The sequence below is a fragment of the Brassica napus genome, chromosome C4 (assembly GCF_020379485.1).
Source record: "Brassica napus cultivar Da-Ae chromosome C4, Da-Ae, whole genome shotgun sequence".
Classification (NCBI taxonomy): Eukaryota; Viridiplantae; Streptophyta; class Magnoliopsida; order Brassicales; family Brassicaceae; genus Brassica; species Brassica napus.
Window position 1 is genome coordinate 57,735,654 of NC_063447.1, and position 22,092 is coordinate 57,757,745.

The 22,092-nt window shown below is 37.0% G+C and overlaps 4 protein-coding genes and 1 long non-coding RNA gene across 5 annotated transcripts; 3 read left to right on the top strand and 2 right to left on the bottom strand.

Moving 5' to 3' along the window:
* The first annotated feature begins 426 nt into the window (after positions 1-426).
* On the top strand, positions 427-1,492 carry LOC125586221 (glucomannan 4-beta-mannosyltransferase 7-like). Its single transcript, XM_048756068.1, has 4 exons — positions 427-492; positions 629-931; positions 1,000-1,098; positions 1,181-1,492. The coding sequence occupies exons 1-4, from the start codon at positions 427-429 to the stop codon at positions 1,490-1,492; spliced, it is 780 nt and encodes a 259-aa protein (XP_048612025.1).
* Positions 1,493-6,215: 4,723 nt separating this feature from the next.
* On the top strand, positions 6,216-7,486 carry LOC106365621 (glucomannan 4-beta-mannosyltransferase 7-like). Its single transcript, XM_022700653.2, has 4 exons — positions 6,216-6,306; positions 6,524-6,660; positions 6,734-7,242; positions 7,333-7,486. Exons 1-4 carry the CDS (start codon positions 6,216-6,218, stop codon positions 7,484-7,486), a joined length of 891 nt encoding a protein of 296 aa, XP_022556374.2.
* Positions 7,487-7,885: 399 nt separating this feature from the next.
* Positions 7,886-9,793, top strand: LOC106365628 (monooxygenase 2). The gene is made up of 6 exons (XM_048755029.1): positions 7,886-8,158; positions 8,233-8,379; positions 8,507-8,572; positions 8,663-8,825; positions 8,901-9,129; positions 9,191-9,793. The coding sequence occupies exons 1-6, from the start codon at positions 7,950-7,952 to the stop codon at positions 9,712-9,714; spliced, it is 1,338 nt and encodes a 445-aa protein (XP_048610986.1). The 5' UTR covers positions 7,886-7,949; the 3' UTR covers positions 9,715-9,793.
* A 22-nt stretch (positions 9,794-9,815) lies between these two features.
* LOC106365622 (phosphatidylglycerophosphate phosphatase PTPMT1) lies at positions 9,816-11,872 on the bottom strand. Its single transcript, XM_013805068.3, has 6 exons — positions 11,266-11,872; positions 11,034-11,156; positions 10,847-10,940; positions 10,678-10,760; positions 10,508-10,597; positions 9,816-10,438 (listed from the first exon to the last, which is right to left on the bottom strand). Exons 1-6 carry the CDS (start codon positions 11,488-11,490, stop codon positions 10,052-10,054), a joined length of 1,002 nt encoding a protein of 333 aa, XP_013660522.1. The 5' UTR covers positions 11,491-11,872; the 3' UTR covers positions 9,816-10,051.
* Positions 11,873-17,796: 5,924 nt separating this feature from the next.
* LOC125585625 lies at positions 17,797-21,539 on the bottom strand. The gene is made up of 5 exons (XR_007322644.1): positions 19,887-21,539; positions 19,662-19,782; positions 19,484-19,561; positions 18,920-19,391; positions 17,797-18,850 (listed from the first exon to the last, which is right to left on the bottom strand). It is a non-coding gene; the product is annotated as an uncharacterized LOC125585625 (long non-coding RNA).
* Positions 21,540-22,092: the final 553 nt, after the last annotated feature.

Below are 22,092 nucleotides of genomic sequence, written 5' to 3' on the forward strand. Positions count from 1 at the left end.
TGAATAGCAAAATTTATATACTATATAGTAGTTTGTTCTTCTTTTTTTCTTATAATTTAAGGAACGTTTTTTCTTCTCTATTGTTTTTAGCATGATTTTTTTTTTTTTCAAGATTACAAAGAAAATATCTTAAAAGTAGCAGTAAATGTTTATTTTAATTTTCTGACATTATTCATATATGCAAAACATTGTTTATTCCGTTTCCAGCGTGCTCATGTCAAAGTAGTTGTCAGTTTGCAACACTAATATGATACCAACAACAATATTTCTTAATAAGAAGAAAACAACAATAATTTAAATGAAACTAGAATTGGTCCACTTGGCCGATGAAAATTCCCAGTTGACTCTCTAGACAAGAGAGAAAGACAGAGACAGAGAAACAGAGGCAAGCTGCCATTTGTTGGGAGCAGGACAGGAGATTGTTCAATGTCTCCTCTTACAAGCTTCCACCGTATTGCTCACGACACATTCTCCTCCTTCCTCCTCTCACTGGTACACTCTCTCTCTCTCTCTCTCTCTCTAACTCTATGACAAATGTTGCATCATGCTTGTTATCTACGATGGCTTTTGATTTATTTTCCTTTATTTTAGTCTTGGTTTCTTCAATCAAACATTTTTCTCTTGAAAGGACGGATCTTTCTTACTGGGTTCAGAAGATGTCGTTAATACCCGGATCAGCCTCTGGTGGGAGCAAGCGAGAGCTATAGTAGTTGTTCCCTTCTTCAAATTCCTGGTGGCTCTATGCTTGATCATGTCTGTGATGTACTTCGTTGAGGTCATGTACATGGGGATTGTGGTAGCGTATGTCAAGTTATTCAAGAGAAAACCAGAGAAAGTTTACAAATGGGAAGCTATGGAGAATGATGCTGAATGTGGCAGTAAAAGCTTCCCTATGGTTCTGGTGCAAATACCTATGTACAATGAAAAAGAGGTAACAATCTAATCATAACTATACTAATTTGGTATGTAAGTTACACTTATTTGGTCGAGTTTCTGTAGGTTTGTGAGCAATCAATTGCAGCTGCTTGCAGAATCTCATGGCCATCTAATTGTATAATAATTCAAGTGCTTGATGACTCCACAGATCCAGCCAGTAAGGTACTTAGACCTATGAATATGTTGAGTTAAAGTGAGTTTCTTAACATGATTTTGGTATGTGGCATATCATGGAAGGAAACAGGAACTGGTGAGAAGGGAATGTGAGAGATGGTCAAGACAAGGCGTCAACATAACTTTTGAGATAAGAGATAACAGGAACGGATACAAAGCCGGCGCGTTGAGAGAAGGAATGAAGCATAGCTATGTGAAGCAGTGTGACTACATTGCTATCTTTGATGCTGATTTCCAGCCTGAACCTGACTTCCTCCACCGTACTGTTCCTTTCTTGATCCACAATCCCAAGTTAGCACTTGTTCAAGGCCGGTGGGAGTTTGGTAACATTCCTTATATAGAACTCAAGAACTCAAGAATAAGAAACACTCTTTCTTATTAATCACTTCAATGCTTTAGAAAATCAACTCAAAACTAAAGCTCAAACTCACAACTCATAGCATTATGTCATTGCTCGACATTGCTTATATAGAGACATTATATTTCCTATTCCTAATAGTAATACACATGCATATCTAATTATCCTTTTCTCTTTAAGATCATAATCTAACTAGGAATAGGTTGTTTGACTTTCAAGTTTTCTTCAAGCTTATCTCAACATTCTCCCCTTTAAGCTTATCTCAACATTCTCCCCTTTAATCTTGAACACTTCTTCACTCATATCTTTAACTCCAATAAGACTTCTCATCTCCTTGAATTTGATTCTCCCAAGCGACTTGGTTAGTATGTCGGCTCTTTGTTCACTCTCGGGTACATGATCTACTTCAACTTGTTCTTTCTCAACACATTCTCTAATAAAATGAAATCTTATATGAATGTGCTTGCTTCGACCGTGAAATACATGGTTTTTAGTAACTGCTATTGCAGACTTATTATCCACCCGTATTATCACTTTCTTGCAGGCTTCGCCCATGATCTCACTAAGCAGTTCTTGTAACCATATCGCCTGTTTGGCCGCCTCCGTAGCAGCCATGAATTCTGCCTCGCAAGAAGATAGAGAAACGATCTCTTGTTTCTGAGAACACCATGTTATTGGGCTCTCATCAAAGTAAAACACATGACCGGCTGTGCTTCTACCATCATCGATATCGACATTGTGGGAACTGTCGCTATAACCTATCAGCTCGAGCTTTGTTGATCGCGGGAACATGAGACCAAGTGAACTCGTACAACGAAGGTACCATAGTGCCTGCTTCAGAGCCGTGCCATGACATTCCTTTGGCTCCTGCATATATCTGCTGAGGACTCCTACGCTGAATGAGAGATCCGGTCTTGTATGTAGAAGGTAACGAAGGCACCCAATACTTCTACGATACTCTGTTTCATTAATACCTACTTCTCGTGGTGCCTTAGACAAGCTAACATTTATGTCCATTGGTATATGAGACAGATTACACGCGTGCATGCCAGCTTCTTCGAGGATCTTCTGCGCATACCTATCTTGCATAAGTACAATGCCTTTTTCAAGTTGATGAACCTCGATGCCGAGATAGTATGTCAGCTTTCCTAGGTCGCTCATCTCAAACTTGGTGCTCATCTCTCGTTTGAACCCGACAATAGCATTCAGAGCGGTACCAGTCACTAGTAGATCATCTACATAAGTAGCCCACTCTTATCTTCTCATTTGTATAGCGAAGGTTCCTTTGTGCATCGTTTAAAGCCGAGGCCTCTCAGAATCTCATTAAGTTTAACATTCCACGCTAGTGGAGCCTGCCGTAAACCATAAAGAGCTTTCCTAAGCTTATATACTTTATCTTCCTCCCCTTTGATCTCAAAGCCTTCGGGTTGTGTAACATAAACTTCCTCCTTCAATACTCCGTGCAAGAAAGCCGTTTTTATATCAAGATGATGTATCTCCCAGCCTTTTGCCGCTGCAATTTCTATCACCAACCTAATAGTTTCAATCCTAGCCACAGGCGCAAAAACTTCATCATAGTCAACCCCGTGTCTTTGAACGTACCATTTAGCCACTAACCGTTCTTTGTACTTATTAATGCTTCCATCAGCGTTTCTCTTGATCTTAAAGACCCACTTCAAACCTATAGTCTTAAAGCCTTTAGGTAATTCCACGAGAACCCACGTATTGTTCATTTCTACAGAAGAGATCTCCTCCTTGCACGCATCAGTCCACACCTTTATCTCCTTTGCCTCATTGAAATCCCATGGTTCGTTGTTGTTTGCCATCAGTAGTCTCTCACACTCTATTTCAGCGAGAAGCACATAATCATCCAAGTAAGATGGTTTTGTGCTGACACGGCTCGACCTTCGAAGTTGTGGCTCAGCTTCATCATCTCCTTCTTCATCGTCGGTTATCTCATAAGTAGCTCCTTCATCATTTGTATCACTGTTCCCGTTCTCCTCATTATTGCCTATCGCTTGAGCTTCAGAGTGGTTCTCGACTCCTCTAGGATCAAAGACAAATGATCCTCCACTGTTATCTTCTTCCTTTCCCGTTAAGTTCCAGTTCCACTCCTTTTCTTCATCAAATATTACGTCTCGGCTCACTACGATCTTCATACTTATAGGATCAATAAGACGATATGCCTTAGACCCTGGTTCCATACCCAAGTGTACCAAAGTTCTTGACCTATCATCGATTTTCTTCCTCCCTGCTGCTTCAGTTCTTGCATAACAGACGCAACCAAAAACTCTAATATGGCTGATGTTCGGTTTTCGCGAACGCAACGCTTCATAGGGGTCTTCTCTTCCAGGGATCGTGTCGCTATTCTGTTAATCAAGTAGGTGGAATGTCTCACTGCCTCTCCCCACATGAGATTGGGCACACTCATGTGCTTCAAGATACTCCTTGTCATCTCTAGTAGGGTACGGTTACGACGCTCGACAACCCCGTTCTGCTGCGGCGAGTACGGAGCCGTTAAATGCCTGCTGATTCCGTTCTTGTCGCAAAACAGTTTGAATTCATGAGACATAAACTCACATCCCCTGTCTGTTCTCAGAGTTATCACTAAGGTTCTTGTTTCTTGTTCGACAAGGTTTTTGAATATTTTGAATTTTTCAAAAGCTTCACTCTTCTCTCTTAATAACACTGTCCACATGTACCGAGAGTAATCATCCATCAGAACGAACACGTACCGCTTGTTCCCTGGCGTAGAAGGCGTGATAGGACCGCAAAGATCCCCGTGAACTAGTTCAAGAGGATACTTGGCCTGATAAGAGGTTGAACGGGGGAATGATTGTCTTGTTTTCCCTAGCAAGCAGGAAACACACGCCTCTTTTCCGATCACGATACTAAGTATGCCGTTCACTATTTCTATATTGATCATCAGCTTCATAGTCTCGGTGTTGACGTTCCCTAAACGAGCGTGCCACATCGAAGATTCAGTGAAAGCTTTTACTTGCAGACACTGGATGGCATCAGCTTGAAGAACGACTTTATAAAGTATATTTCTCGATCTTGTGGTCTGAATCATCAGTTGGCCACTACGATCAAGTAATCTCAGAACATTTTCCTTCATGTTGACCTCGCATTAAGTGGCTTGCCCTAGACTCACAATGTTACTCTTTAAGCCTGGTATATAGTAAACATCATTAAGTATCTTCTTCTCGCCTCCTTCCATTCTGAATCGAATCGATCCTTTTCCTTTAATATCAATGCGTGAATCATCACTGAATCGAACTTTCCCCGTAATCCCTTCATCAAGATCTCTAAAGAAAGTACGATTGCCACTCATGTGATTACTTGCCCCATTGTCAAGGTACCATAAGTTTGTCATGTCTTGCTCTGTTTCGAACACTTTCGGATTGACCTTCTTTTCGTTAAGGTAGACGACTTCATGTACCATCAAGTTGTCGGCTTCCTCTGTGTCTTCATCTTTCTTCTCCACTGTTTCTTGGAGTTTCAGCAACCTATCGGGACAATCAGCTGCATAATGTCCAAGTTTATCGCATCTGAAGCAAGTAATGTGGGCCGTTCCTCTCTCTTGTGCTTGCTTATACGTGTCTCTTTGGCTCTGAAACGAGCCATTTCGACCTCGTCCTCGACCTCTCCATCCAAAACGACCACCTCGTCCTCTTCCTCTTCCATCTCCGGAGGAATTCTCTTGGTAAGAATCGGAATTGGCATACATCAACTTCGTTGGATCGTCATTGCTCTGTTCTTTGTCATCTTCGCATATTCTTTCCTCATATGCTTTTAACCTTCCAACGATATCTTCGAAGCTTGTGGTGTTTAGGTCTAACACCTGTTCGAGCGAAGCAACAATATGGATGTATCTTTTCCTTGGCAAAGTTTTCAGGAATTTCTTGACAATTTTGGGCTCTTCGATGATCTCTCCAAGAGAAGCAGATTTAGACGTGATTTCGGATAACTTTCCGGCAAAGGTATCGATGGTATCTGATTCCTTCATCTTAAGTCTATTGAACTCTGCTATTAATGTTTGTAATCGTGATTCTCTTACCCGCTCAGCTCCGACGTGACGTGCCTTGATTGCTTCCCAAACTGCTCTCGCGGTATCAAGGTCTCCTACCTGAAGCGTTAGAGCCTCGGGTATGGATTGGAAAAGTAATGCGATTGCGAGATTGTTCTTCTCCTCGTGCTTGTTTCTAGGATCGATGGCTTCCCATACTTTATTGACCTTAAGAGCGATCTTCATACGCATCGCCCAGACGGTGTAGTTGGAAGAGGTTAGCATAGGAAATTTTATCGAGGATGGTCCGGTTTCCTTGGTGGGGGTGTCGACTTCTTTTTTCACGTCAGCCATTGTTAACTCTTCGAGGATTTTTTAAGCTCTGATACCAAATATAGAACTCAAGAATAAGAAACACTCTTTTTTTTTATTAATCACTTCAATGCTTTAGAAAATCAATTCAAAACTAAAGCTCAAACTCACAACTCATAGCATTATGTCATTGCCCGACATTGCTTATATAGAGAAATTATATTTCCTATTCCTAATAGTAATACACACACATATCTAATGATCCTCATCTCTTTAAAATCATAATCTAACTAGGAATAGGTTGCTTGACTTTCAAGCTTTCTTCAAGCTTATCTCAACACCTTACACACCTTCCCTCATTTTGAAATTTTGATTTTGCTATAACATATCTCTGGCATCATCACAGTGAATGCGGATCAATGCATAATGACAAGGCTGCAGGAGATGTCTCTAAGCTACCATTTCACAGTAGAGCAACAAGTTGGATCGTCAACATTTGCCTTCTTTGGTTTCAATGGTAAACTTTGGTATTGTCTTTTGTTCACTTCTGTTTTTTTTAATACAATGAGGTTCGGCCGAAACCTGTAATCCCCTAGACCCGAAACTACAACATGTAATATTAGTTTTGTCCCAAGGGTCACTCGAAGAGTCTTTTCCAGTTGAGCTAATGACCTTTGGTCAATTCACTTATGTTTCTTAACTAAGCTTTTCCTAATAGTCTATAACTGTTGTAGGAACGGCTGGTGTCTGGAGAATCACAGCATTGAATGAGTCTGGAGGATGGAATGACCAGACAACAGTTGAAGACATGGACGTAGCTGTAAGAGCGACACTCAGAGGCTGGAAACTACTATATATAGATGATCTGAAGGTTATAGAAGATTCACTCTCTTTTCTTGGTTTTTATGCGGTTTTTTTTATCTTTTTGAGTATGTTATCTGTAGGTGAAAAGTGAGTTACCTTGTTCATTCAACGCCCTCCGTAGCCAGCAGCATAGATGGACTTGTGGACCTGCCAATCTATTCAGGAAAATGGCTGGACAAATAATAAGAAGCGAGAATGTTTCTCTATGGAAGAAGCTGTATATGTTGTACAGCTTCTTCTTTATGCGCAAGGTCGTGGCTCACATCCTCACCTTCTGCTTCTACTGTGTTATCTTGCCAGCAACTGTTCTGTTCCCAGAGGTTACAGTTCCTAAATGGGCTGCGTTTTATCTCCCTGCTTTGATCACTCTCTTTATCGCAATCGGTAAACCAAGATCAGTCTACCTGTTGGTGCTCTGGGTTCTGTTTGAGAATGCAATGTCCATGCTTAGAACAAAGGCTCTGGTCATGGGATTTTTTGAAACAGGAAGAGTACAAGAATGGGTTGTGACAGAGAAATTAGGTGATGGTCTCAAGACAAAGCTGATTGGGCAAGTATCTAATGAACATCAAGTCAGATTCAGAGATAGGTAAAGTAGGTGTAACATATTGGATTTGGTTTGAGCCTTAACCGAGTTTGAGGTTAAACCTGATGTTACTATTGTTGCAATCTGTTGCAGGGTGCATTTTCTGGAACTATTGCTTGGGGTGTACTTGTTGTTCTGTGGATGCTACGACATCATCTATGGGAAGAACAGACTCTATCTCTATGTGTACCTTCTAATGCAGTCAACAGCCTTCTTCGTTGTTGGTTTTGGATTTGTGGGCAAGTAATATGTTCATGCGTCCTCCTAAATAGATAGATAAAAAAAAGTTTCAATATGTTTCAAACGTTTTTTATTTGATACCATATTGAGAACACCTTTTTTTGTTGGGGATGTCTATACACTTGTATTACCAATTGATTTTTTGTAACACAATAAATCTCAAAAAGTGACTAATACAAACTCATATTGACTTGGACTTCACGTCTGAGGGAAACTTCATGCTTCTTGTACATCAACAAAACCACCAGCCATTAGATTCACATACATAAACCAAAGTGACGTAAGCAACGTGGTAATTGACCGAGTTAAAGGATCTGGAAGATTGTTTGTCACATGACGCCATGATAATTTTATTGAACACGTGGCTGCATATTAACTGCACATAACACTAACTATGTTCTGAAAATTAATTGAATAAACATTATCTACTTGTCTTCACCTGAAAAAAAAAAATCACAAGCGAAGAGGCCATGGCAACGTCTCTTCTGCTTCCGATTTATCCTCAGTCACCTCGCCGATCTTTAGCAAGAAGCTATAGATGGTATCCGGTTCGAACCGGTTCAAAACCGGTTAGTTTAACCGTGACCAAAGCTCAAACAAGCGGTGGTGATGGAGAGGAGAGCATAGTGATTGTCGGCGCCGGTATTGGCGGTCTCGCAACCGCCGTTTCTCTTCACCGGTAAGTTCTAAACTAAGTTCTTTGGATTTACTTCGAACTCATCACTGAACCGGAGATTTTGGTTGATGGTTTAGTCTCGGAGTCCGGTCTGTGGTGCTGGAGCAGGCAGAGTCGCTTCGAACCGGAGGAACGTCGCTGACGCTATTCAAGAACGGGTGGCGTGTTCTTGACGCTATCTCTGTCGGGCCTCAGCTCCGGACACAGTTTCTTGAGATCGAAGGGTACAGTTTCTTTCTGAACACTAATCATGTTGACAACTTGACATTATGTTAGGAGTTTATGTTCCAAGAAGAAGTAAGATCTCTTGTTGGTTTTTATCTGAGTGTGTTGGTATGATGAGGTGAGCAGGATGGTAGTGAAAAATGGAGATGGAAGAGAGCTCCGTTCTTTCACATTTAAAGACGAAGATCAAAGGTAGGGAACTTTGTAACTTGCTCACCAAGGTAGGTAAGAGCATTTTGTTTGATTCATATGAGTAACCAAAGCATGTCTTATATACAATAGCCAAGAAGTCCGGGCGGTGGAGAGGAGAGTACTCTTGGAAACACTTGCTAGCCAGCTGCCTCCAGAAACAATTAAGTTTTCCTCAAAACTGAAAACAATAAAAACCAATGCCAATGGTGACACTCAACTTGAACTTGAAGACGGAAGCAAACTGCTTGCAAATGTATTGTTCCTGAGTAGTACTATGACCAGAAACTATATGCTTTGGCTGATTTGGTTGATGTATGTCTTTTGACAGATTGTTATTGGCTGCGACGGTATCCGGTCTAAGGTAGCGACATGGATGGGGTTTAGTGAGCCGAGATACGTCGGTCACTGCGCCTTCCGAGGACTTGGGTTCTATCCAGAAGGACAGCCATTTCAAAATAAGGTGAACTACATATACGGAAGAGGGCTCCGAGCTGGATATGTACCTGTCTCTTCTACAAAGGTTTACTGGTTTGTCTGTTTCAACCGTCCATCTCTAGGTATACATTTCAAGATTAAACATAGTTTCATGTACTATATCACAAATCATGAGATATGCAGGGCCGAAGATAACTGATCCAGCTATACTCAAAATAGAAGCCAAAGAACTGGTTAGCATCTGGCCTAAAGATCTGCAAGACCTCATTGACCTAACACCTGATGAAACAATCAGCAGGACTCCTCTTGTAGACAGGTGGCTATGGCCTGGCGTTTCTCCTACAGCATCAAAAGGACGAGTGGTTCTTGTTGGAGATGCTTGGCACCCAATGACTCCAAATCTTGGTCAAGGTGCTTGTTGTGCCTTGGAAGATTCGGTTGTTCTTGCCAATAAACTTGCCGGTGCAATCAAGGGAGGGAGTGAATCAGTTGAAGAGGCAATGGAGTCATATGGGAGCGAGAGATGGTCTCGGGCATTCCCGTTGACGGTACGCGCAAATCTAGTTGGAGCACTTCTGCAGTGGGACAATCCTCTTGTGTGTTCCGTTAGGGACAATGTTGTTATACCAAAGTTAGTGAGGCTTGGACCAATGCTGGAACACACAAACTTTGAGTGTGAGCCACTCTTTGGTTCTTCAAAAACTTGAACTCCTTAGGCATTGATGTGTCTGTATAGTGTGTACTGAGATCATAATTATTTTACTGTGAAGTCAACTTTTAGTTTAATCTTATCAATCTCAAGGTCACAAACTTAAACTTGGATATTTGAAAATAAGATTAATTCATGTATTTCATTACATTACCCAGACCACAAAACCAAGTCTTTTTTTTTTGTTTGCAGAGTTTACAAACCTTTTTGTCTTCTATAATCTAATTTGACCCCTTATTATTTATATTCTTTTTTTACTGCGGGAGCACAGTGAAAAGGGCACATTCACTACACTCGCCAAGACTCTCACCTTCCATCATTTTTCATCATCATCATCAGTAGACAGAAATGTCGACGCTTATACCTCTCATGGAAAGATTTTTCCCAGAGAGCTTGTGATCCTCGCGCAAGCCCAGCCACATGCACGAGATCCTCGCCAAGGCAGCTTGTCCCACCACTTTCACCCTGTACACCATGCTCAGATCTGCAGCTGCTGCCCATAGCTCGTTCCCAGCAGCAACATTCATTGACCTCCTTGAGTCATCATCATCATAGCCCTCTACATCCGAGTGGGTCACTACCACCACCGAGCCATCGTCAAACACAACCACATTCCCAGAACACATCTGCTTCGTACTTCTCGGGATCAAAGCTGAAGTTGCATCAGTTAAGGAACTTTGGGTGGTATTCAGCACCCTGACATTGTAGTACTCAAGAACAGCCTGCAGACACAGGAATCAGACACTGAAGAAGAAGAAGAACGGAACAAATAACGTGCCCATGTGGATTACCTTCCATTGGGTAGACGCTAGTTTCACCCTAGGCCTGATTGACCTCACGTAGGCATATGCTTCTTCAGGTGTCATGTCTTTGTGTTGCACCTACATTGCAAAGATATAATCAGAGAGAGAAAAAAGATATCTTGAAGCAAACTGTTTATGGGATTAATTGCAACACGAACCAGGTAGCATAAGACGATAGTTGTGCTGCGGCCCCTCCCCGCCTTGCAGTGAACATAAGTCGTCTTCCCAAGCGAAGCATTTCCTTCAACGAGATCAAACAAGATCAAATGAGCACGCCTCTTCACAAATGTAGCAAAGAAAATAATAAAATGACAAGGGTACACTTACTATGGATAAAATCAACAGCTTGGCATATTGCTTCCATGGAAGGTGCATAACAATAATCTCTCGTGGCAATCACCAGGTGGTCAATGCAGTAAGACTTCCACAAGCGCAAGAAAATTTAACAAATGTTAGTAAATAACAAAAAAACCAAAAGACAGAGTACTAGTAAATTTTTGATACGATAACAGACTTTGTAGAGAGATGATGGAACCAAAGTTTCATAAGGCTCATTCAGAGTGATCACTCCACAAACACCAAGCTCCTTCAGCCGCGGGACATCAGATGGAAACGGAACAGCTCCCAGTAATATAAACTAGATAAACAAAAATCAACAAAGAGAGAATAATCACCATAAGCCAAGTAACATACAAAGTAGCAAACTTTCAATGAATCAACATAAAAGACGATAACTTTTTTTATACCTGAGCAACCCTATCCCACCAATGAAACTCAGCCTCAACCTTATTCCTCACAACGTTGTAAATCAGCGTCGGATAGAACAACGCACGAGCGCCAACACCAACCAGCGCCATCTTCGTCGTCAACACAACCACGTCTCCACTGCTCACCAACACCGCCTTATCTCCATCCCCAACCTCCTCCTCCACCGATCTCTCCCCTTTCTCAGTCACTTCTTCGATATACATATTCCGATCAAACACACAAACAAACACACAATCCAAAAACCTCCCAAACCCTAAAAAATCACCAGTCTTTTTTTTATATACACACGATTACAAACGAAAACCCTATAGCGTATTACAGGATTCGCAGAGATGAAATCGAAATCTTGACAAATTCAAATTCTTCCGGGAATTCACCACCATGATCCGATCAGACGCCGGCGACGACGAGACGGAGATGAGCCGATCGAAGATTGTGATCAAACCCTAAGATCAAAGTTTCGAATTTGGGGATCGAAGTTTTTTTTTTTTTTTTTTTTTTTGGCCTAAGCTCTACTCAACCTTTTTCTTCGTTTGCTTTCTCTTAAGAGAGAGAGAGAGAGGAGAACCAAAAGGATTTGCTAAGCTGACAGAGTTTCACCTGTCTTAATACGTTATATGAAAGTCAATTACGTGTTGACACGTGTCATTGCGATCCGTGGAGAAAAAGTCATGCTTCGCGCAAGGGCCGGATAACACTAAGGATTATCTCTTTCTTTAACTTTTCCAAAACAAATATTTTATTTAATATTTAATAAGAAAATAAAACGAAGACTGTGTCGCTAAATTCTAGTTTTTTATGTTTTTAGTTACAGGGATTTTATTTAGAACGGCCATTTATCATGAACGAAGTCGGTGTTTAAAATGTATTTTTTTTTAACTAATTAATCTCATTACTTTGCAAAAGAAATTGCGTGCATTTCTGGCAAAGAGATAACAACCACCTCAATCAAACATGTTATAATTGTCTTTTGGAGTGGTTCTTTTACTGCAAATAGGCTATAGTCGACTGACTTAAAGTCCACAAGGGCTGAAAAAGTAGCTGACCAGTTATCCACAGCCCACGACTGCAATGATGGCAATATGATGTGTAGATGATTCGAGTCTGACTAATGTTTTAACCAAATATCTAGTTAAGTATTGTATATGTCTTTTTTTTAAAACAAATATTGTATATCTCTATTAAAGGAATCAGGATACGTATTCAGTTAAATGCCAAAATCATGGTGTTAACTAGGCCTGAGACTTTTATCCGAGATCCGGATTCGATCCGAGATTCGATCCGGATCCGATCCGAAAATTCGGATATCCGGAGGGGCCGAATCCGGATCCGGATAGTAAAATGTTGGATCCGTCAAAGCCGGATCCGGAACCAGATATCTTAATTTTCTATTAATAAATATTTCAAAAATAGTAATACTTATGTATAAAAATTAATTTTATTTAATATATTTTCATTTTTATAATAGTATATATAAATTTTATGTAAATTTTGTAATATTATACATAGAAATAATTAAAAACATTATATATTTTTTTTATTTTTAAATTATTGTTAATATTTTATATATATTAATATTATTTTTTATTTATATTAAGGATCCAAATCCGGATCCGGATATCTGCCGGATATTACAATTTTTACAAGGATATCCGACACCCGGATATCCGAGAACCCCGGATCCGGATAAGTGTAGTAAAATTATGGATCCGCCGGATAAGGATCCAGATCCGGATACCTTAAAATTGTTCGGATATCCAATCCGTCTCAGGCCTAGTGTTAACAACCGGACCAGTAAAAAAAAGTATATAAAGTATTTTATTTCAAAAATCATGTGAATCAAGGTTGAACATTTCTTTTATTTTTCTGGAGTAGTCTGGCATTTTTTTTTTGAACTGAGGCTAGTAGTCTGGCACTCTTGCATCATTCCAAAAATATCAAACCCTGGCTTACTCTGAAAATTCAAATAAATCCAATATTTTTTATAAAAAATCAATATTTTTTTTCTCAAAAAAAGATAGGAATAAGGTATATTCTGTCGATCTATTCAGAGTTCAAACTTTTTTTTTCTAGCATCTGATCAGGATCGGTCATGGACCAAGCCTAATGAACATTCGTCTAGGCTCCAAAATTTTTGAAAATTTTTAAATGTAAATAAACTCCCAAATTTATATAAAAAAAATAAAAAATTGGCCTTCGAACTTTTGAAATCTTAACTAAATAATCTAATGCCTCCAAGCTCTGTGGATCGGCCCTGCATCTGATATATTAGATTAAAGTTGAAATTACACTTTACAAAACACGGGACAAAACCTCTGAATTGCAACGATGATCACCTCAAACACCAACATGTACAATAAATAAAGCAAAAATACATCAATCCATCTCAGTTCTAAAGGTCAATCATAGACTCAATCACGAAAAATTAACCCCACAGCAACAAAAAGTAACCAATCAAGCAGAGTTCAAACTTTTATACAGTAATATTTCCTATGTTTCTAAATTGATATTTGGATGAAGGCACAAGAATTTTTTTTTTTTTTGAAAAAAATGAAGGCACAAGAATTAAAGAATACATTTTTTCTTAGAGGATAGGATTAAAAATAAAAATTATACCTAATCCAACCAATCATTAAAAAGACTATAAAATATTATTGGTCACACAATTTTCAATAAGACTAAAACTAATATTTTCTTTGTATTAATATAAATGATTTTTAAGGTATTTGAACATAGATTAAAAGAAAATACAACTTTATATACAGTTTACATTGGTTACATAGAAATATCATTAAATAAAACTAGTTTAACCAATAAAAAAAAAACAGTATTTTGTAATTGGTCTAAAAACAAGATTATATAATTTAATTAATCAAAAAGTGAATAGAAAGAGAAAATGCATCAAAAATCGATCCTTGTTTTGGTTATGCAAGAACCCATTTTTATATAGTATCAGTACACTTGGCAATCTTTTATTTGTTATCTCTTAAAGAAAAATATTTAAGATTAATCATATAATTTATATGTATATAAAATAGTAATATTATTTAGTCAAGAATCTCTTTTGGGTCCTTAACCGTTAATGTTGCCCTTAAATTCTATTTACAGTACTGAAAACATCAATTATTTTGAAACAAATTTTTTTTTAAAAACACAATTTAAAGTGATATGGAGAGAGTATAAAAATATTAAAACATAGAAATGGGCCGAAAAGCAATAAAATAGAGGCCCAGTTTGCATGTGGAAAAGACTTCACGTTTATAATCGTAAAGATTGCAGATGAAAGCTGCTGATAGATGTTAACTAATGCACGTCCTCGGGATTTTGTTGATTTGTTTACCATAAATTTATCATATTTTTGTTGATTTGTTTTCTAAAGTATTTTGGTTGAGTATGCAGCTGAGGATTGGTTAAATCTTGATATGGTGTTGGAAGCTTCCAAAGCAAAGGCTTTGAGAATGGTTGTTTCTTGAGATAACAATCTAAGCATGTTTGATGAGTATCAAGAAAAAAAGGATTCTCTGAGCTCTTAGCTGATCTTGTTGAGGCCGCTATGGCGCTATTGCCAGTTGATTGTTGTTTCCCAAGTAATAAGCTTTTTCACCAATGTTTTTTGACTAATCAATGATCACTTTTGGATTTAAACCAGTTTATGGTGGTCCAGTATTTGAAAAGTTCACCTAGAAAGTTTAGGGACCATGGTTCAAGTCCTCTCATTATGATTTCAATTAATGTATATACCTAAATAGCAAGAAACCCCGGGTTCTTCTTGTAATCGTAAAATAAAAATCATAATTAGTAAAAATTCACAGGTTTATAGCCATAATAGGAGAGGTATAACCGTATAAAAGAAAAATGAGTGAAGAATGAGTGAAGAATCTATGCACTCCATCTCCTTCAGAAACACCTCGGCGATTTCCTTAGCACAAATCACTCGCCAACCACCAGCTTCGGTCACTCTACTCTCCTCTTCGACCAAACGCACTCTCGTGGACGCATTTGACTACACAGACCACTATATTGGCTCTGAGATGAGCCGCTATGACGGAAACGTTTACCTAAACTGTTCGAGGAAGCATTAAAGGATCAACTTAATGACTCCCGGTGGTCCCTGATGGGTACCAATACCATGAATACATTCAAACACCACATACGGTTTCATAACGTACAGTTTTATAATGTTAAATCTCAACGACGCCAAAAAATGTTAAATCTGCAGGCATAATCGTCAACTCATATGCAGTTTTATTTGGTACCCTTTGTTTTTGCCTTCTGTTTAGTTTTGTTTTTATAATCAGGAGGTGATTAGGGATTTTAAGAAAATACTTAGGTTCACATCTACAGTGAATGATTAAATTCAACTCACTCTTCGTAACAAACCAAATTGTCACGTAAGATTCATTAAAAACTGTAATAAAATTTAAAAAAATAGCTAAAAATAATCACTAACATTAATGTCGTCTGCAAAACTCTAAATTCTAAAACCATAAACCCAAAATCTTAAACCCTAAATCCAAAACTCTTAATCATAAACTTCAATCCTGAAATCTAAACCTTAAATCTTAAACCCTAAATTCAAACTCTAAAAAATAAACCTTAAATCTTAAAATCTAAACCTTAAATCTTAAAATCTAAACCCTAAAGTCTAAAGTCTAAACCCAAAACTCTAAACCATAAAACCTAAATTCTAAAATCTAAACCTTAAACTCTAATTCCTAAACCATAAACCCAAAACTCTAAATCTTAAACCCTAAACTCTAAATCTTAAACCCTAAACCAACTCTGAACCGTAAACCCAAACCCTAAACAAGTTTTGGGTTCAGGGTTAGGAATTAGAGTTTAGGGTTTAAGATTTAGAGTTTTTGGTTTAGGGTTTAGGAATTAGAGTTTATGGTTTAGATTTTTAGGATTTAAGATTTAGGGTTTAGAGTTTTGGGTTTAGGCTTAGATTTTAGGGTTTAGATTTTAGGAATTAATGTTTATTTTTTAGAGTTTTGATTTAGGGTTTAAGATTTAAGGTTTAGATTTAAGGATTGAGGTTTATGGTTTAGAGTTTTGGATTTATGGTTTAAGATTTTGAGTTTATGATTTTAGTGTTTAGTTTTTTAGATTTTAGAGTTTTGCAAACGTCATTAATGTCAGTTGTATTTTTTTCAGCTATTTTTTTTTTTTAATTCTATTTTTTTTAATGAATCATACATGTCACTTTGGTTGATTATGAAAAGTGTGATGAATTTAACCATTCACTATAGAGGTGAACCTAAGTATTGTTAGGATTTTAACGCCAGTTAATTCTTTTTAGAATGAATGTGGCTATTAAGATAAGGCTAGTCATACAATTTTCTAAAAGATTTAAGATGTAAAATCATTAAGACTAACCAAATGGTTATATTTCATGCTGGAGATGAATTGATTCCTAACCAAAATTTACTGAACAACTTTTTCTCAAGTGAAAACCATTAATTAACCCACTGCCTACCTATTGATTAGCTTTTTCAACCCATAAAGGCCCCAGACAATTTTAATTATCAGTGGTGCAATTGATAACCGAATTAGGTACTTATATATATATATATATATATATGTTAACTATATTGCATATGCCATTTTTTATTGTGATAGTAATGTAACTAGGTCCGTTTCCGCGCTATGCGCAGATTACATATTATAAATTTATTTATTAATTTTCGTTAAAATTAAAAGAATTTGCAGATAGAAAAAATATTGAATGTTTTTTCTTATAACATCCCTAAGGTATATAAGTTAGAATAAATATTTTCAGCTAAATTACTTCATTTTCAACCAATCAAGTGAAAATAATGCTAGGCTTATTTACTCCAAAATGAATAATTGTAAGGTAATATTTTCTCTATTTAAAGCAAAACAAAACTTTACTTCTAATTTTGTTTTTATTTTTTCCCTTCTCTGTATTTCTTTTTTCACTTCATTACTCAGAATTTATATCATTTAGAGTTGTTGTCTTAAGTTGACTTATGTGACAATAATGGTGTGATTGGCTATTGCTGTAGTTGATCTCCACAGCCACAATTATACTCACAGCTCTAAATCTACACCAATCTTGATTTATATATTTTTTAAAGTTCACAGCCTTTTTTTTAGTCCACAACACTTCTTTAAATTTATGTCTTTATAATTGCTTTGCAAAGACAAATTCTTACAGACCAAATTTAAAGACTTTTAAAAATTAAAAATCTAGAGCTAAAACCAAAACAGTCACGACAATATTTCTACGGCCAAAAAAAAAATCACTGCTCTTAACCTGTTACACACTAATAATACACAGTCATTACTCATTATTATAAGGATAAATAGTTATTGATCAAGTTATGAGACCTCATCGTCATCTTCTTCTTCTTTGGGAGAAATCAGTTGGATTTTGCAGCTGTCATAGTTGGATTCAGTGGAAGGTTGAGTGTCAATAGGACTATAGGAGAGTTCGATAGCAGCCACTAAGATTTTAACTCCATATGTAAACTGATCTCATCTGATAACATTAAAGTATCTATATATATATGTATCATGATGGCTGATGCCAAAAAAACATATAGCTATACAATGAAGAAAAAAAATTACTTTTCCAAATCATATATTTCGTTCTCAAAAAGAACTGTAATAATCGTAGTTAAAACTATGCTTTTGTGGAGGCAATCTTCAACAAATCCTGCAGCTGCGCAAGAATACCCTTCCTGAATTTACCTTTGTTCATACTCTTTGCATCAAATTCTACTGCAAATATTTCACAAACCAGCCTGTGATCTGAACACCAGGATTCTCTTGGAGTATTAAGAAACAGGGTCCCAATCATATTCTTTCCGCTACTTTGCTAGATTTGAAATTTCTAAAATCAATTTTTTTTTCCATAACAGTACCAAGCAACTTTATAAGAAGCTAATGAATCAATGTAGATTAAGAATTGCAACACAGTATAAGAGAACATGCTTTCCAAAGATTATTCAAAGCTATACCACTACTGATATTACCTTGAATTTGCAGGACTAATTTCAAAACAGAAAAGAGAACGTGAAAGGACATGAATGACAACGGGATTGTTGGAGATGATCGTTTAAGCCATCAGAACAAAAAAATCAACTGAAAATATTCATATTTGCAACAGCTCAATATGAACATTTATAGGGATGATAACTGTATAAGCAAATCAGAAGAAATTAATTTAATTATAATATTAGACATTAGATTGTACAGATACCTTGGACTCTAGCATCTTTACATTTCCGGTGTGGACTGATATTTTCTTACTTACACAAATTTAATCTTTATTGGTCGAGCCATCTATAATAGACTTCTCAGATCAGTGTTTCTAAGCTAAGACATCTATCAAGATGATGTCAATACAACAACAAACATGATGCATCTAGGAAAAAAGATAATCAAATCTCAATGAAAGCCGAACTTAAAAAACTGGTGTAGCATGCATCTTCTTCGGGTGCCAACTCTATAAACGTATGTGATTAAAAATATCTAACCTCACACAGAAGTGCATCTTCTTCAGAAGATCATAGTCGTAAGGTATATGTACACCATCTGCAAAATAAAAAAAAACTCATGTTAGGCGTTAAAATAAAACCCAGAAATACATCATTGTAACCAAACCTTCTTCTACACTGCCTTGTGCTTTTCGCAGTGAACTTAGAAGCAATGTTTGCACAACTGAAATCAATGTAAGGATCAAAGCCTCCTCTTTTTTTCCAAATAATCTTGTTTTCATCTAAATTTGTACATGCGGCCAGAGAGCATTTCTTTGACCAACGTAGCTCACCAGACTTTGCATTCATGACAAAGAAATGAGACTTATGGAAGTTCAAAAGAAATTCTTTTGTACGTCTCTTACGATCTTCCATCTTTGCATACATTTTTTTTAATCCAAACTGTCTTACCAGAACAGTCTTGGTCACCACTCTGAGTTGCAAATTGACCATTCGGGGTCTAATCTCCATCTAGTGATGGTCTACACTCCCCGTTAGACATATCTCCTTTTTGTTTGTCAGAGACCTTTCTCTGTCCAGTTCTGCTCATATCTCCTTCACTCTCAGATACATGTATGACAGAATTGGAATCTGCTCACCTAAATGAAGCAAATATATTTGATGTTGCAACAGGAAATAGCAGTTTTAAAATGCAAATGGTGAAACTAACTATATGACAAACATCGCATACCATGAAACACAAAGAAGCGATCCAGAGACCGTTATGACTGAATATCTTCCAACCTAGACCAGTTATCCAGGATCTCCTCTGTGATAAGAAGAGATCACAACAACATTAGGAGATGAGTAGAGAAAACACATAAAATTCAATACTTTGGGAATCAAAATATAAGTATAGAGGAGTATACTGAATAGAGATCCATCTTTCGTCCTAAGACACATATGGGAACATATCCATCCGAGGACCAACAGTCTTTGAGTTTTATTCTCCTTTACCATCGCTATCTCGAGTTCCATCAGCTAGACGAACTAAATGATTGTTAAATTTCGTTAACAAACCAGCAAATTTTTTATTTTTAAGGAAGCAAAGAGATGTTAACTTTTCAAGAACAAAGAGAAGAAAGCTTACGCACGTTCACATCTACCGAGCTGATTAACCGCATCAACGAACGAACGCCTCGTCAAGTTTTAGTATCCAAAGCATGCGATGTTAAATGTTACTTACACTGAGATCCTCTTTCGATGTGATGATTAATTAACATACTGAACCTGTGTACAAATACAGAAAACATATACACTAAAGAAACGGAACCTGTGAGTTTGGACTTGTGGACTTGGATCGACATTGGCTTATATAGAATAAGAGAGTGGATTCATATCGTCGGTTTGTATGTTTTGAAGGAGTTATAATGGCTGAATTGATGAAAGAGGGTGAAGAAACGATTCATAATCGCCGATTGAATTGTAGGTTTTTTTCTTTTCGTTGGATGACATGGATTTTAAAGCTGAGATGTCAATTTAATTGGCCATGAATTTTTTGTCTGGCATAGCTAGCTGATGACCCTCAAGTCTTTTTAGTATTGTAAGATTAGCCAACGGTTGTCTTCTTTCTACATCCTCCAACATCTTCTTAGTATTGTAACATTGATAAAAATAACTAGTTAAAATGGATTCGTATTAATTTCCTAATGTCAGAGGTTAGTAGTGGAAGTAGTTACGACATCCTACTTAAAATTACATATGACAGCTTATATATGTCTCTAGTCTTTTTTAACACAAGAGTCCAATGACGAAAATGAAATGACATCATACATGCATGTAATACGAGTATCATGTATGTATAGTGTAATGTAAATATGCATGAAGCGGATGATATTCTAAAGTTGGCTTTTGCAACATTTTGTGTACTCTGTAGTATATTTTATCGTCAATTGGCTTTATTGTTTATAACATCTGATGTACCTTGTAGAAACTTGTTTTTATGCGGTTATTTGTACGTGCGTCTATATGACTATATCAATGTGTTAGTCAAATTGTTCACTTAAGCACACGTTTTCTTCCATTTTTAATCGCAAAATTGCAAACCTAACTCATTAGACATCTTTATATATATAATAGACATACTCAACGGCTTCAGAAGGTATATCCTAATGAAAGCCATTTATCATGTGCATGTCAAAAGAATTAAAACCAATTTTTTTTTGTGACTTGATTGATTTGCCTTCTTACCTTTCCAACAAATTCCTGGCAGGTAAATCAAAGTAAGATTGGACCTCTGGTTGTTTTTAATGCTTTAAACTATTTTGTTTCTCGCTGTGGATCAATTGTAATCGTCTACTTTTCAATCCCTGCAATCGTACGTAAATGCGTATAGTTAATCCTTCATGTAGAAACTCAACAAACACCTCAGTAATTCTTACGCCATGTGAACACTATTAATATTATATTGACCATCAATGACTTGACGTAAAAAATGTATAAAATATGACTCGACCGTAGAAACTCGACAAAGTCGGATAGCATCGAAGTTAGACGCCAAATATGGATGTCTATTAATTTACTTTTATGAAAACTCGTTAACCAATTGCTTTTAAAGACAATGCTTTGCACTTAGCATTTGAGTTGATTAATTTAGTTTGACTCAGAAGACAAGGCTAAACGCATCATTTTTTAAAAAAAAATCCACTATATTGGTGCTCAAAATGTCCAAACGCCGAGCTGTGTATGGAGTAATCAGTTCTTAACTAAATGGAATCACCAAAATTGTGGGCTAAATTCATCTTATATTCTCATTATAGCTTCTGATACTATGATTTATCCTAGTTTGTATCAAATACTACTTAAGACATTACCACTTTTATCAATCGGAAATCCAAAACGTTAATAAATTATTATCTTATGTATCATACTGTTATTTATTATTACCAATATATTTTAATTGTTAATTCAAAATGTATTCATATCATTATTTCTTAAATGTTTACCAATCAAATATGCTAAAATATTATAACTAGTTACCTCCTAGCATATTTGTTTTTGTATGTAAATCATCCACTAATTAAAATATATTCATATTAAACTTAAAAATATCATGGTTCCAAACATACAAGAGCTAGTTTGCTTTTCTATGAGTTTTTTTTTTTTGAATTATACAGGGGTATCCTGACCCCACATAAGTGGTCCAGACTAACCATGTGTTGCCACGTGTCGGTCTCTGTCTCTGACAATGTCGAAATGTTAATTCCTCAGTGGTCGGGACTCTAACCCCGGTGGCTTCATCGTATTGGGTTTTTTTCCCTCAAGTTAATCACCACCATGCTACAAGCACTGGGCTTTTCT

Bases quoted from the DNA above. Each gene is read 5' to 3' on its own strand.
- LOC125586221 (XM_048756068.1), top strand. From the start codon at position 427: ATGTCTCCTCTTACAAGCTTCCACCGTATTGCTCACGACACATTCTCC. The intron at 493-628 runs GTACACTCTCTC...TTCTCTTGAAAG, and splicing joins CCTCCTTCCTCCTCTCACTG to GACGGATCTTTCTTACTGGG. The intron at 932-999 runs GTAACAATCTAA...GAGTTTCTGTAG, and splicing joins CTATGTACAATGAAAAAGAG to GTTTGTGAGCAATCAATTGC.
- LOC106365622 (XM_013805068.3), bottom strand. From the start codon at position 11,490: ATGTATATCGAAGAAGTGACTGAGAAAGGGGAGAGATCGGTGGAGGAG. The intron at 10,761-10,846 runs GTAAGTGTACCC...ATCTCGTTGAAG, and splicing joins AGCTGTTGATTTTATCCATA to GAAATGCTTCGCTTGGGAAG. The intron at 10,439-10,507 runs GTAATCCACATG...CTGTGTCTGCAG, and splicing joins TAGCGTCTACCCAATGGAAG to GCTGTTCTTGAGTACTACAA.
- LOC106365621 (XM_022700653.2), top strand. From the start codon at position 6,216: ATGACAAGGCTGCAGGAGATGTCTCTAAGCTACCATTTCACAGTAGAG. The intron at 6,307-6,523 runs GTAAACTTTGGT...TAACTGTTGTAG, and splicing joins TGCCTTCTTTGGTTTCAATG to GAACGGCTGGTGTCTGGAGA. The intron at 7,243-7,332 runs GTAAAGTAGGTG...AATCTGTTGCAG, and splicing joins CAAGTCAGATTCAGAGATAG to GGTGCATTTTCTGGAACTAT.
- LOC106365628 (XM_048755029.1), top strand. From the start codon at position 7,950: ATGGCAACGTCTCTTCTGCTTCCGATTTATCCTCAGTCACCTCGCCGA. The intron at 8,380-8,506 runs GTACAGTTTCTT...TGAGGTGAGCAG, and splicing joins CAGTTTCTTGAGATCGAAGG to GATGGTAGTGAAAAATGGAG. The intron at 9,130-9,190 runs GTATACATTTCA...TGAGATATGCAG, and splicing joins TTTCAACCGTCCATCTCTAG to GGCCGAAGATAACTGATCCA.